Raw genomic sequence first — 16,003 nt, forward strand, 5'->3', positions numbered from 1 at the left:
TTCATGAAGCTGACACTGCCCACCCCAACACACCCTATTCCCTCACCTGCTCTGAGTCTCTCAACAGTTGTCACCTGGTAATATACCCACTGTGTAATACTCTAGATAATTTACTTATGCTATTTTCTTATTTGTTATTGTCTGTCTACTACATTCCCTACCCCATCCCAACTCCAGAATGTAAGTTTATATCTCCAGTCCTTAACTGTTGGGAAAAAATAAAATAAAAAAGGGATTTCCACCCCCAAAATATTTACTATGCCAGGTTCTGAGAGACGTGCTGGGAAAACAGAAACAAACAGACCAAGTTCTTGCCTTAAAGAACTCATCACAGTTGAGAAGGTGAGGCAGATCAGAGAAGATCAGAGAGCCATGTATTGTAAAAGGTGACCCAAGAGGTCCACATAGGGCTCTGGAGAAAGAGAGAAGAGGCTCCTAACCCAGCCTGGGGTTGGGAGGGTGCCTGTGGCACAGTGTGACAGGGAAGGCTTCCAAAAGGACAGACACCTTAACCTGAGTCTTATAGAACAGATCCTTGTTATCCACAGACAGCTGGGACGTCACTGGCAAAAGCACAGAGGTATCGGAAACAGTTCATTTGAGGAACGGTTAGTATGGGGGCACAGTGGCTGGGAGCAGGATATAGCAAGCAGGGGCCCAACGGTCTCATTAGCCTTTCAACTAGTAAAGGATTTTTTTGGCTCTTTTGAAATCTTTAGCCACGAAAAAGGGCAAATTCAGTGGCCACTTATTTGATAGGCAATGTTGCAAAGTCTAGGCTCATCTATCAGTGAACACCTGACCATCTATCCCAACAAGGCCCCTGTCCACCCAAGAGACACCAGACAGTGCTCGGAGCATTCACAAGCTCACCAGCTCTCTTTATCCTCTTTCTTTCCTTCAGTTGGTAAGGCTTGTGATCATGAGACAAAGGAATGGCATTCCCATCCTTGTCACATAGGACTCCACGGGAGTCACCCACGTTGGCCACAGTGAGGTCTTTATCTGATAGTAGAGCAATCAAACATGTGGTACCTGAAAAATAGAAGAGAGAGGCCATGTCAGAGGTCAGCAATGACTGGAGGTTAGACTGCTTCGCAGGGTTACCGCATTCTTCAGTTAGTAAAACTGCTCCTGCTGGGTGAGAATGTGACTCCAGCCACTCCAGGAATGACGGCTGTTCACTTCAACAACACTGATCAAACCTGACAGTCAATTTTCTTAACCATATTAGAGTGGCACTGAGATAGGCTAGGATAACATTATCATTTTCCCCAAACATTTTTGTTTGTGCTACTCTTAATTTAAACACATATCACATTTAAAAGAATTGGGAGAGAATTAAAATTAGTCTAGTGTTTCAGACGATCGGTACATATTTTCTGCTTCTCACTGGTGCTGAGTTTCTGTGAAGTTCCATTTGAAAGTGGAACTTTGGGGGAGGGCGTGCAAACTCCTCAGCTGGACAGCCTGAAACACCCAGTAAAAATGGCAGATGCCAGCAGCCAGATCCTACTAAGCCATTTACAGCCATAAAGGAGCTGTCTATACAAACTCGCCTATACAGTCTGACACTGGTGGTAAGAAATAGGTCAGCTCCAGGGAGCAGAACATAAAGGTAGAAGCAGAAAAACCAACCATGATGGCAGAAATGAGGCCTCAGTAGACAGGAGATGGGTTTGGGGTGGTCAGTCAGAGGGAAGCGGGACTGAAGACCCACCTGCCTGGAGCCCAAGACACAAGAAGACAGCTCTCTTCAAACCCTTCTCTTTTGAATGAGAATGGATAAAAGCAAGTAAGAGTTGGACAATGTCTTCATGTTATTTGCTGATTCTTTGGTGAGATAGCTCATTTTTCTTCAGGCTTCCAGCAAATTATAAGTAGTGTCTCTGTCTCTTTATAAATCTATGAAAGTTGGGTATAATAAGAATTTCTAAAATTGAGTTTGCTTTTTAATTAAAGGCAGAAAGAGAAAAGAGGAAAGTATGGAAATGAAAGCTACAGCCTGATTCATCTAGTGCTTAACAGAATCATTCTTTCTCTTGGCGTACAATCAACTCTGACCCCTGTGGTTTCAATTAAAAACAAACCTGGCCTTTGAGGTTATTAAGTTATCTTTATTTGAATTATTATATACCTATAAACTTGTTACATATATGTGTTGAAGAGTGACGCTTGGGGATATTAATGAAGTTGCTGCCCCACGGCTGTGGGCATGACCACCCCCTTCGGTCAGTCGGAGGCACTCCCTGTCCCAGGGAAGATTAGGATTGCTGTGGCTGAAGTGCAAAGAGAATGAGGCTTGTCTAGCTCAAAGTGACTGTGGAAACTCACAAAGAGACAATATCCTCAAGGGAAAATCTTTTTAGTCCAGGTTCTGGTCTAAATCACAAGCAAATGAAGATGGAGCAAAGAATGAGTTTTCCTGCCCTTTAGTCCTCTCTTCTGGCCTACCCTGACTGCAAAGACTGGCTGAGCAGGAGGGTGGTGGTGGTGGTGGGTGACAAAGGGCAGAAAAAGAAAAACAAGAGGGAAATCCTTGATGTGTAGATCTCTAAGAATTATGTAGAGCTCAAAGCTCAGAAGTCCTAGACCTGCTTTCCAGGGCATAGGCCAAGAAATCCTGTGCCTCTGCGCCAGTATGAAGAGGCCATGGCTGAATGAGAAGCTCACTTAGAAAGCCTACTGTGAATCAGAGAAAACAGCTGAGAACTGCCGGGCTTCCCCTGAGGGAGGAATGGCCACTGCCAGGGCTTTCAGAGTTGGGAGGAGTGGGCCATCCAGCCACAAGTCCTGAAGTCCCTAGGTCATCCCAGCAGATGCTAGAACAGTAATAAAATCCCAACACTGAGATCACCCCTGGGGAAAAGGGGGATGAAAACATAAACTCAGTATTTAAACGTAAGAACCTGAGAATAAAAAGGGAATTATGGAATATGCTTGGAAGTGAATAAATAAGGTGTTAGTATCAGATAATACAAACTCAAATCTAGGTTACAGTCAGTTCTACAGAGGTAAATTGTTACATTTCTGCATGTTTACTTTGTAGCTGTATAATGTGTATGGATGGATAGATAGCTATCACAACTATTGTACATTATATATCTTAAATTTCACCCTGGCCTAGAAATTATGTAACTTAATTTAAAAAATGCTACAGTAACAACCAACAATGTTTGATAACCAAAGTTAAGTTGCCCTTGTGAATCAGGCCACTGGCAGATTCTACAGTTATGTACACTAAATTATTCCCAGACGATATTTTCCATTGAAACAGAACACAATCATTTATATTCCCCATTTAAAGAATTAAAGTAAAGGTTGTACAATTATGATTATTTAGGGTAAATAAATAAAGTCAAATCAGATTTTGGATGAATTTGATCCAATAATTATTAACTCTTGAGTTTACTTTGGTATAGATGGGACTACAAAATTGACTTGAAAGCTATGTCTCCTGGAAGGCTGCTGCCCCAAAGATCTGATAAAATCCTGACTTCACCTCCATCTGGACACATAGCAAAAAGTGAGATCCCATACATAAACAATAGAGAAAATTAACCACATTACTTCGTGTAAATGGCCCTCTTTTCTTCTTTTTCTCTCATACTTTTATTTTCTGTACCTAATTATAAGATTGGCTGTAAGCATGTGTGTGTGTGTGTGTGTGTGTGTGTGTGTGTGTGTGTGAAATCATTTTATGTTCTTTGTTTCCTTATTCAGTGCCTACTGCATGCAAATTACTAGGTGCAGTGTTGGACCAATCAAAATGAGCAAAATATAGTCCTTAACACCAAAGCATTTACTACCTGATGGTGAAATAAAACCAGACACTTAGAATTTAGCATGGTAAATGCTAAGAGGGCACTGTGAGAGCCTGGTTATGTGGACGGCAGTGGGTAGAGAGGGGGTTCCATCTGGGGGAGGTGGTAAGAGGTGGGGAGAACTAAAGGGAGGATAAAGGGGAGGAAGTGAGATCTTAACTCTCTCTTGAAGACATAATAGGGTATAGAATTCATAAGCCTAATATGGTTCCTGGCACAAAGAAAAAGGTAAAAAATAGAATCTGTAGAATAAAAATGAATGAAGAAGCAGAGTTTTTTTGTTTTTGTTTTTGTCAGAGAGAGGGACAGATAGGGACAGACAGACAGGAAGGGAGAGAGATGAGAAGCATCAACTTTTCATTGCAGCTCCTCAGTTGTTCATTGATTGCTTTCTCATATGCAGACCAAGTGACCCCTTGCTCAAGCCAGAGACTTTGAGCTCAAGACAGCGACTATAGGGTCACGTCTATGATCCCATGCTCTAGCCAGTAACCCCGTGATCAAGCTGGTGAACCCGCATCAAGCCAGATGAGTCTGCGCTCAAGCCAACGACCTTGGGGTTTTGAACCTGGGTCCTTGGAGTCTCTTTCCAATGCCCTACCCACTGCACCACTACCTGGTCAAGCTGAAAAAGCTGCTTTTTAAGGGGATTTTAAAAGATATTTCACTTTTAAAACGAAAAACAGAACAAATACACTCTTTGACTCAATAATGTCAATTTTTGAATTTTATCCTAAGGATAGAAACAGAGATGTAAAGAGAACTTCATGTACAAAGATTGACCTTATAGAATTAGTTAAAATAGCAAGACAATAGAAATAATGAAAATACACAGACATAAATGCATTATGAAATACCCAAATAATAAATCATTGTATGAACATTAAATATAGTGCTTATGAAGTACATATATTGTCATAGGAAAGTGCTCATTAAATAAAAAATAAAATAAAACTATATAAAACATTTCTTTATGGCCCTGGCTGGTTGGCTCAGTGGTAAAGCATCATCTGGCATGTAGAAGACCTGTGTTAAATTCCTAGTCAGGGCACACAGAAGATGTGACTATCTGCTTCTCTCCCCTTCCTCTCCCCCTTCTCTCTTTGTCTCTCTCTTCCCCTCCTGCAGCCATGGCTTGATCAGTTCAAGCACATTGGCCTGAGTGCTAAGGATGGCTCCGCGAGCCTCCTCCTCAGGCACTAAAAATAGCCTCAGATGGGCAAAGCACTGGCCCCAGACAGAGGTTTTTGGGTGGATCCCAGCTGGGGCACATGTGGGAGTCTATCTCTGTATCTCTCCTACTCTCACTTAAAAAAAATAGATATAAAAATAAAATAAAATAATTTCTTTACAAATATATTACATTAGCATTTTTACTTGAAAAAATGCTACATAAATATTTCAATTTCATTTTCTTTAATACATATGTGTATAAATATAGGCAGAAAAAAATATTAGAAACAAAGAGAATACTGGTTATTAAAGTTGATTTAAAAACATTTTAAAAAGATTTTTCCTGAATTTTCCCAAATTTTCTACATTTAATGTGACTGATTTATAGGAATTTCATTTTTACCAAATCCAATACTTTTTTACTTTTATGTTCCGTGGTGCTGGGCATTTCTGACTGAAGGCCTTCTGCTTTGGTCTACAATCAATAAGTTAACTAAAATTTTTGTTTAGTGGTGGGATTTTCCTCATTGAACTGACCTGCCATTTCAGAAGTGAGACTGACCCTCTGCAAGTAAAATATCAATGAAATCATTGCTCCCTTGTTTCCATTTTTGGTCAACGTACTTCCAGGAAAAAAAAAAGGCAGACCCCGATTCATCCTAAACTTCTGTGACACAACCATATAATGTGACTAGATGCTGCTGCCCGGAAAAGGACAAGGGATGGCCACAGGAACCCTTGACTAGAGAAAGCTAGTTCCCCAAGGCAGCAGCTGGTAAGTCCATTCCTGTTATAGTCCATGGCTGAATGGGAGTCATCTTATAGGAAGCAAGGCTGACGTGTGGTGGGAGCAGGGGACAGCAGTTAAAAGAGGAGGAGTTACAGGAGGCCAGAAGATATCATTAAGTAAACAAGCCACAGTGGGCCAGGCGCTCCGCTTGCTGCTCACATATGCCCAACCTCAATCGGTTTTACAAAATCCTGCAAGATGAATATTATTAGCGTCACTGCACAAACATGGAACAAGAAGCTCACCACGGCCACAGCTTTTGAATGAAAGGACTGGAATTAGAATCCAAATCTGACACGCTCAATCAGACTCTTAACACTTTTTCTAATACACAGTACCTTTTTAGGAGTGTGGCAAAGAAACAAGCAGTTTTGGCAGCAAACAGGTTTATTTAAGGATTCTTTAAAGTTTATGTTTGCTGCCACTAAGGAACAATACAGGGAAGGCAATATACAAACTAGATAGAGAAACATTTCTGATACAGTATACAAAATGCTATATAAAATGTTTTTATATATTTTTTAAAGATATGGCTGAGCTGGAAAATATGTGATTTTCCTGGAGGCCAGGAATGATAAGAAAGTTAAAATCCCGCCTGACCAGGCTGTGGGGATGGAGTGTAGGCCTGGAAATCAGAGGATCCAGGTTCGAAACCTTGAGATCGCCAGCTTGAATGTGGACTCATCTGGCTTGAGCATGGTGAATCAATGAACAACTAAGCAAATCAATCAATGAACAACTAAGGTGCCACAATGAAGAATTGATGCTTCTTATCTCTCTCCCTTTCTGTCTGTCCCTATCTGTCCCTCTCTGTGTCTCCAAGAGAAAGAAGAAAGAAAGAAAGAAAGAAAGAAAGAAAGAAAGAAAGAAAGAAAGAAAGAAAGAAGAAAGAAAGAAAGAAAGAAAGAAAGAAAGAAAGAAAGAAAGAAAGAAAGAAAGAAAGAAAGAAAGAAAGAAAGAAAGAGAAAAGCCCAAGGAGTGAGGGAGAGGCGTCTTTTAGAAACTCCATCAGACACACACCCCTCTCCCAGATCCTTGAGACTCAGTCACCATGGTGGATTTACAATATAATGTTTCCTGAGCATCAAAGAGAATTGGATCATCTTCAGACTTTGTGAAGTGATATAAAGTATTTCCTGCAGTGAGCCTGAGTGATACTGTTAATTTCCATTTATCAAATGAGGCAACAGGCTCAGGGACTAAGATCAGTGGCTGGTTTGCAACAGAACCAGGTCTTCAGCTGCATGTCAGCTGCTCAGTCGAGTGCTCTGGGCACCTCCCCAGAACTGTGGCATATTCCAGGCTGCTAGCTCGAGCTTCTGTTGAATTAAACCTAAAGGCTCAAATTTTCCAAGTGTGAAAAAAAGCCTTAGCATTTACAGGCCTGAGAGTTTAATTGGCACGTAAGGCATGAGCTCCATGAACATAACTGATAAAGCAAATGCCTAAGCCAGTTAAAATGAAGAGACTCTCTAATTCAGGGGTCCCCAAACTTTTTACACAGACTGTCCCTTAGACCGTTGGAGGGCCGAACTATAAAAAAAACTATGAACAAATCCCTATGCACACCGCACATATCTTAAAGTAAAAAAACAAAACAGAACAAATACAATATTTAAAATAAAGAACAAGTAAATTTAAATCAACAAACTAACCAGTATTTCAATGGGAACTATGGTCCTCTCACTGACCACCAATGAAAGTGGTGCCCCTTCTGGAAGTGTGGTGGGGGCCGGATAAATGGCCTCAGGGGGCCGCATGTGGCCCACGGGGCTGTAGTTTGGGGACCCCTGCTCTAATTAAATAGGGAACATTATGGCCTGACCAGGTGGTGGCGCAGTGGATGGAGCGTTGTACTGGGACGGGGAGAACCCAGGTTTGAAACCCTGAGGTCGCCAGCTTGAGCGCAGGCTCATCTGGTTTGAGCAAAGCTCACCAGCTCGAGCCCAAGGTCACTGGCTCAAGCAGGGGGGTCACTCAATCTGCTGTAGCCCCCCAGGTAAAGGCACATATGAAAAATCAATCAATGAACAACTAAGGAGCCGCAACAAAGAATTAATGCTTCTCATCTCTCTTCCTTCCAGTTTGTCTGTCCCTATCTGTCCCTCTCTCTGTCCCTGCCATAAATAAATAAATAAACAAACAAATAAATAAATAAATAGGGACCACTATGCATTAACCAGGTCTCAATCCCCTCTGGACCCCCAACTGTTTAACATATGAACTGCAGGAGACATCTGTTGAACTGAAAACACTTCCATGGGCACAATCTCCATTCACCTACAGCTCCACCTAGGGAACCTGGAAAGTGCTCCCCCTGGTGGAGAGCTGAGCAATGAAGCTTCTCACAGCCCTTTGCCCTTGGCATGCACCTCAAGTAGAATCGGGCTCTGCAGGTAGTTTCCCCCTTGCCTCCAGTCTATTTTCCAGGCAAATGTAATGAAGTCAACCTCTGACTTGACTAGAAAACAATTTTTTTAAATATTAAGCATAGTAAATTTTGTTTAGGGCTGCACGAGGGGAATGTTTCTATCTATTTTACTTTTTGGAGTTCCTGAATAAGCAAACACTTTGCAGAGCCTCCCATACAGAGCTGGTCCTGGCCCCAGACAGCACAGAACTGCTAACCAGCAGAAATGTGCAGTGGGAGCACACCTCACCATGTGGCTTCCTCGTGTTGTTCTGACCGCAGACAGCCCCGGAAGGAGATGTAACACCCAAGGTGGCATTGTCCCTGACTTGCTGGGCTTCTGCCACTCTGGCTGCAACAAGATTGTTGCTGAGCTTATAAATGATGCTTACATAGCCTCTGAAAGCATCTGCTAGCTAGCCTGGAGGCTCAAGTTATTCATTCATTTAGCGGGATTTTAATAAGCACTTTTTGCTATGCCAGGCAGTCTGATGGAAGCTGGGGACTCAGAAATAAAAAATGAAGTCTCTAGGTGAAGAAATCACAGGATAATGGGGTACCAGAGGGGAGAGCAAAGAAAAACACTTTTATCATGGTTAAAATTGAGAGAGGAGCCTGACAGTGGTCTAAGAAGGAGGAGCTACATTTCAATATGAATAGGAGTTGGTCAAACAAAACTAGCAGGGAGGAATTCCTGGCTTGGATGTGTGTGTGTGTGTGTGTGTGTGTGTGTGTGTGTGTGTAAAGCTTTTTAAAATATTCTTTTAATATGATCATAACTAGGATACCTGATTTAACATGAGTTCAAATATATGTCAAATCTCAATATGAAAATCACTAACATTAAGAAATATCAAAGCTATTAAACATTCTTGAGTTGCAAATATGAATATAAACCTATAGGCTATTTAAGAAAATTGTGTTTAGAAAGAAAACATGAAAAACAAACAAATTCCCAACCTGAATTTAGAATGTTCATAACTCATCCATATAGAATTTTCTGTGATTCCTTAATTAATAAAGGCTTTGACCATATGCTATGATGCTCAGTTTCAGTGTTGTGGATGGTAAGTCATCGTACTTGATTTTCTCTTCCTCTATTTTCAGTGCACACATTTAACCTTATAGAGGGAACACATTGCTCTTGCTAGCTTGTAAACTGAAGTAGAAGCTAATGTGCAGTGGGAATTCCCAGTCTTAAGAATCTTAAATTCAGAACACATGTTACACTAGTACCCTGTTACAATGGGGGAAAAGACATCCAGACAAGGAGTTTAAAAAACGGAGGGGAGGAGTGTTCTAGCAGTACTAAAGAATTAAATCCCTAAGGCTATAATTTAGAAATGATTATAAAGTATGTATTGTACTTAAAAATGCTGATTAAAAATGCTGAACTGGCACTTCTTGAAAGAAATATCCTAATGTAAAGATGAAAGTAAAGGGTTATCCAGAGATTAGAGAATATATTTCACTAAGCACCAAGCAAGTGGTCAGCTAATACTTCTTTAGAGTACAATCATGAACTCTGGAAAATTCTTGTGGCCTTAAAGAGGGTACACAAATGGCATAACTCATTTTAGACTCAAATCTGATAAATTTATACCCAGTTTCCAAAGAGAGTATGTGTTGCCTAAGATCCAGGACCACCTTTCTGGAAGTCAACTTTTAAAGATTCAGAGTCTTGCCACTTTGACATGTGGATTATTTTAAGCTGAAGACAACTGAGTCTCAAAAGACTGATGAAGAGTTTTTACTTCCCCTTTAAATCAAAAGAATTTAGATACAGGGCCTGGTCCAAGAAGAAAGGTAACCCTAGAGATGACTACAAAGAGTTTGGAGTAGGTGTGGTAAGCTGCAGGGAGTCCTCTCTGCATGGCCCTCTGTGTCCCACTGTCTCTGGGTGGCATGGCAAACATTTCTTACCAAGCACTGCTCTTCCCATATTCCTGTGAACTGTCTTCTATTTCTCTGAGGTCCCAGACCACAACCCCCTCTGCTTAGCTCAGGGTGACATATAAATCTCAGTTACCTGACTGCCTTTGAACCTCTTATGTCTATGTGAGGCTCCTACATATACAAAATAAAAATTTTTCTCCTGTTAATTTGTCTTATACCAATTTAACTAATAGACCAGCCAAAAGAATCTAGAAGGGTAGAGGAAAATATTTATCTCCCCTACAATACTCATGCATGACATGATTTTATTTAGTTTGGAAATAAACCAAACATTCTGACACAAGGTAAGGTTTGGCCTATACTTCTCCAATTTGTGCCTTTTTCATCTTGCATTTCTTATTATTTCTCTATCAACAACAAAGTGAAGCTGTAAGCATTTGTCTTCACATAATGAGACACAAGCTCTCAGTACTTCTGAAAACAGTCAAAACCACTGTCTGGAGATTTTTAAAAAATGGCTAATCCCTCAAAATTAGGTCTTTCCTCATTGTCCAAGGGGCCCTCTACCACAGAAACATAACATTCTACGTGTTTTACATCAGGGTTAAGAGATTCCTCCACTGTCCACCACTTCCTTTTGCTTAGCTTACTTACCTACTCAATAAACAGAACCAAGCTCAGGCAAAACTGTGAGATGGCCCAATTTTTGTCAAAGGATCACATACTCTCTCTCCTCCCCAGGAAAGGGGATGGACCCTGAGCCCACCTCCTGGCACCCAATACTATAAGGCCTTTCTGTCTACGGAGGCACACTACTTGTGTCTATTCTTTACAAGCAATGCTCCAAGCTTCCAAAATATACCCCTTCTACCTCTTCCCTCTCCACCTTCGCCCCTTCTTTACACAACAGCTGCCATCTTTACCTGTCAATTTTTCAATGAGATCTTTAAGGTTCATAACTAGTTTTCTATTTTAATAAATATCTTTTTATATTCCCTGAACAGATTGGAAAGAACCTCTACACCAGGGGTCTCAAACTCAACTCAGCATGTGGGCCGCAGAGCAAGATCACAGCCGTTCGCGGGCCGCACTAGGTCTACAAAAGGCAACTGTTACACAACACTTTTCAGTGTCACAAAATGACCAGAAACTGTAGTTCGCATCACAACTGCTGTTAACTAAGCTAATATCTAGCTAGGATGCTAGAGAAATGAAAAATACAAGTAGGCCCCTAGGCTTACTTAATTTTATCCAAAATATTTTGAACTTCGTGGATTAGTCTGCGGGCCGCACAAAATTTTTCGGTGGGCTGCATGTGGCCCGCGGGCCGCGAGTTTGAGACCCCTGCTCTACACTGTAGAATGACACTCACTGGTTTTAAGTTTTCTGTGATCTCATTGCATGAAAAAGGCATGAATCAGAGAGTTCATCACTTATAACTTTCTACATGGTGCCACATAGATCTACTAAAATGTCTCCATGGGAGAGGCAGAGTATGTGAAGCTAAGAGATGCAGAGAATTATGTTCACACATCAGCGGATTTAAGATTACCATCAGGGTTGCGGAAGGAAGGAAGGAAGGAAGGGAGGGAGGGAGGGAGGGAGAAAGAAAGGAAGGGGCTTATTTTCTTGTTGGCTGTTGGCAGGGAGTCCTTCTAGCTCCTGAAGATTGCCCTCACTTCCTAGGCCCTCTTACTACATAGCAGCTTCAAAGCCGACAGGAGTAGTTATCTTATACAATGTAATCTCATTGTAGATTTTCTTTTGTTGGTGTCAAGAGAGGAGTTTTATGCCTCATAACCTTTATGCAACTACCTGGAGTCCCATTACTCTAATTTCTCATTTATCTGGAATTCTTCTGTAAATAAGCTTGTGGATTCCTGACCCACAATCAGAGGAACCTTCTTTTAATGACTAATAAAAATCTGAAAGAACCACAAGGGAAAAATCTATATGTTTCCTATTAAAGTGATGAATAAGACAGCCCTCTTTTGGCACTCACCAAAACCTGTGGTTTTAGAGTCAGAACTCTAAGATGACCCCCAAGCTCTTCCAGCCCCCAGTATACACACCCTGTAAAAATCCTTCTCCATGAGTGCTGGGGGGAGTGGGTGCCTGAGATTATGCTAGGCTAGTGACTTCTATGCAAGGTGATGTTGCAATAATCCCAAGGAACAAACACTGGAGAAAATGCAGCTCTACTTTGATTATTATTATTATTATTATTATTATTATTATTATTTGTGTGTGTGTGTGTGTGACAGAGGCAGAGAGCGAAACAGAGAGAGGGACAGACAGGGACAGATAGATAGGACGGGAGAGAGATGAGAAGCATCAATTCTTCATTGCGATACCTTAGTTGTTCATTGATTGCGATTGCTTTCTCATATGTGCCTTGATGGGGGGCGGGGGGGGTGGCTACAGCAGAGCAAGTGACCCCTTGTTCAAGCCAGAGACCCTGGGCTCAAGCTGGTGAGCCTTGCTCAAACCAGATGAGCCCACGCTCAAGCTGGTGATCTCAGGGTTTTGAACCTGGGTCCTCCCTGTCCCAGTCCAATGCTCTATCCATTGTGCCACTGCCTGATCAGGCTACTTTGATTATCTTGTCATCAGCTTTTATTGTAATAAGATTCTTTGTTTTCTTAAAAATTTTTTCTATTAGTTTTTAAGAAATAACTGTTCTTGGATTTAATTTTAATATCAGTTGTATAGTAATTAGTGTATAGTAAATATACTAGAAGAAAAATATCCACAATACTAAAACTCTATAGAATTCTTTTTTAAAAAGATGATTCAAGTTCATTAAAATACTAATTAACACTAATCCTAAATGAATTAATGTTCTCTGTCATCAATTGTAGTTTGACATTTTACATAATATGGAATTTCATTTATGAAAATATCTATGTTATTTTTCATGTGCATAGAAAAAAAGAGAGATGATATAAAAGCCACCTGGTATTATTACTATTAAAAATACATTTGAAGATTTCTACTTAAAAATTTCTTGTTTAGAGCCAATTTATTTGTAAAATAAAAAGCGCACTTTTGAAAATGAACTCACCATTGGTCTTTTATGTGTGAATGCAAAGCCTGTATTTGTGATCTGCTGTAGAATAGTCTCTATAAAGATAGTCTTTCCTGAGAACCGCTGCAGAGAATGCAGTTGCCAGCACTTTGGGAGGAAGAAAATACATTTGCACACAGTCTGCATGCAAATGTAACTTGGTTTATAATTTGCTCAATTTCTTTTAAAACTGAAGCTGAATTAGATCATGCCAGGCTATATGTCTCATTTATTCTTATAAAGATAGCCTGGTACTTTTGCACCAAGGTCAGAATGGGACACAGAAGAGGACTTAAATGAGCTAATGACCCTCTCTCTTTGACCACTGAAATGTTACCAGCCACCCATGACAATCCTGAGTCTAGTAACATTTTAACACAGGCATAATAGGAAGTCACTTCTGAGGTTGGTGTTTACTTATAAAGATAGAACCCAATGGACTTTCAATAAAACAGGAAAATGTAGGCAGCTCATTAAGCTGTGTGATAGAAACCTGAAGGTCTTTGGAGACTAGGAAAACTGGTGGAGAAATGACAATACTCCGGAGGAGCTAATCTGCATAATCAGTTGAGTGAAGTTGCTCAAACTCCATAATTGGTTTAAAAAGAAAACTGTAACACTGCTCTATATCTACTCTCCCTCAAACTCCTTAAAGTTCTCACAATTTGCTGTTTAATGTATTCTATGACATTACCTTTCCTCTTAATTTTCACTATGGCATTGATTCAAAATGATCTTTAACTGGAGGTCATTAGGGGGAGAATTTCACCATGTTACTTATAACTGGAAACATACCCTTAACTCCCTCTTTCTAAAGAGTCCCATGCACAAATGAAGGTTATGAACCACCTCTATTCACAGTTCTTTAAAAATGACATGTTCCATAAAGCTATTAATTTCTAGTTAGAAAAACCAGTTGAAATAATTTACTCTGGCTCTTTCATAATCTGGCAAGACAAGCATAAACAAACAAACAAAAAAAAATGTATTGTATTTGGTTCAGACAACATTGCAAATATCATCTTCTAAGAAATGAAAACAGCATCTTCTCCTCTAACACCTGATTGAAAAAACACCTGTTCTCTTAAAGACTCATTCACTGTTAACCTCTCAAGAAGTCTCTAATTCATGAATATATTGTAATCAGGGCCCACTTCAAATAAAACTGAGAATTAGTAAAGCTGCTCTTGACAAGCTTACTATTCACCTAACCTGGTATCCTATCATACCGACCTCCACTCTCAACCTTTTCTTTGTCTCCCTCCAAACAAACCTGTTAGTGCTATGCCTTATTTGGCTGACAGGGGCATGATGAAATAACAGCTCCCTGTAGAAAGCAGTTCCTCATCTGTCTCCAAAGCCCAATGTAGAACTGCCCTGTAAGCACCTGAAAACCAAATTAACATCCCTCCCAACCTTTGCCCCTCCTTCAACTTGGTCCTTCTTCAGGGTTCTGTAATTTAATTCAGGCATCATCACCTACCCATCTGCCTCATTTAGAAATCTAAGAGACAATTTATCACAGTGCAGTACAATTGTTGCATATGTAAGGTATTTTTTCCCCGCCAAGAAGGAAGGAAGGGGCCGGAGCCACCAAGTGTGGAATAGTAACAAACTATAGAAATGATCCCTGAAAGTATAGTCTTTCAAGTGTGGAATAGTAAAGGCTCTATTCAGTACAGAGTGTTTCTCCGACAAGATTCACTGGCCTGGAAGATGGAGGTCAGGAAAATCGCACATGGAGAGACCATGTGGGCAAATTTAAAGGGTTCCTCTAGAGAAGTCGGGCTAATATGACGTAGCGAAATCTCACTGGCTGACAATCAGTCGCTTTTTTCCCAAGGACTCCTAGAAAGTTTCTTTTGGCGCGCTAGGTTGTGGGTGGTCCTAGCCAAAGTTTGTGGGCCTGGGTTCCTCATGTGACCATCACCCATTTCCACCGACCTTACAGCATAGCTATTTAATCCATAAAACTGTTAGTTCCTTAGGGGAATATGATGGATCTTCCCTGAATACAGCATCACAAAGTACTGCATAAGTGAATAAATATTTAATGTTGATGGAGATCACAGTGAAATTCAGTTAACTATCTGAGACTACATATATATTATATATTTATTAGGTGCTTAGAGTACCCCCAGCCAATGGCATTGCAGTGTTGGGAAAGCTTCCATAATTGGTTATTCACTTTGCATGAAACCTTGATAAGTGAGTATAAATAGCTAATTCCAAAGCATCTCTGAAGGCCAAATGTCATATGTGATAGAGCCACATCTCTTGGTGACCTGGCTAACCATGAAAGAAGACTCAGGCCACATCTCTCCTTTCCATAGGATTCCCCAAAGATTGGGAATTCTGGGCACTTCTCAAGTGGAAATATATTTTCACAAGGACATGCAATTAAAAAGCAAACACAGAGGTCAGACTGGCCATGGGAAACACAATGCCCATCTGTTCTAATGAACATAAGTGCTACTTGAGTTCTGTGCAGGGTGGTATTTAGCTTGGAGGTGGCCCGCACACACACCTAGCAGGTTTTAATTAGCCAGTCCAAGCAATGGCTAACTTAGAGAACAGATTCTTGCTGAAGAAATAAAGCAAACCTACAAGAGAACTGCTGAATCCAGTTGGACAAAGAGAATCAGAGCTAAAATATTTACTCTGACCTAAAACAGAAGGGCCCAGCCCTGGTTCAGCTACATGTTACAAGAAAGCCTTTGCTGGGAGAGGGTCCCCGGTACTAGGTGCCAGAGATAGCTCTGGGGGTTTAATTAGTGAAGGCAGCTGAAGGATATAAATAATGACTGGTTTAGAAGTAGTGTTTGCATCTTCTGATCGACTCA

General features: G+C 40.7%; 1 protein-coding gene and 1 pseudogene across 1 annotated transcript in view; both read right to left on the bottom strand.

Annotated features, from left to right (window-relative positions):
* Positions 1 to 16,003, bottom strand: part of PPM1L (protein phosphatase, Mg2+/Mn2+ dependent 1L) — a 372,489-nt gene that overhangs the window by 12,386 nt on the left and 344,100 nt on the right. The window contains exon 3 of the mRNA XM_066347606.1: positions 874 to 1,035. Within this exon, the coding sequence (XP_066203703.1) occupies positions 874 to 1,035 (162 nt within the window). The remainder of the gene's footprint in view (positions 1 to 873; positions 1,036 to 16,003) is intronic.
* Positions 14,720 to 14,806, bottom strand: LOC136380186 (small nucleolar RNA U3; annotated as a pseudogene).

Source organism: Saccopteryx leptura, chromosome 8 (genome assembly GCF_036850995.1).
Source record: "Saccopteryx leptura isolate mSacLep1 chromosome 8, mSacLep1_pri_phased_curated, whole genome shotgun sequence".
Lineage (NCBI taxonomy): Eukaryota > Metazoa > Chordata > Mammalia > Chiroptera > Emballonuridae > Saccopteryx > Saccopteryx leptura.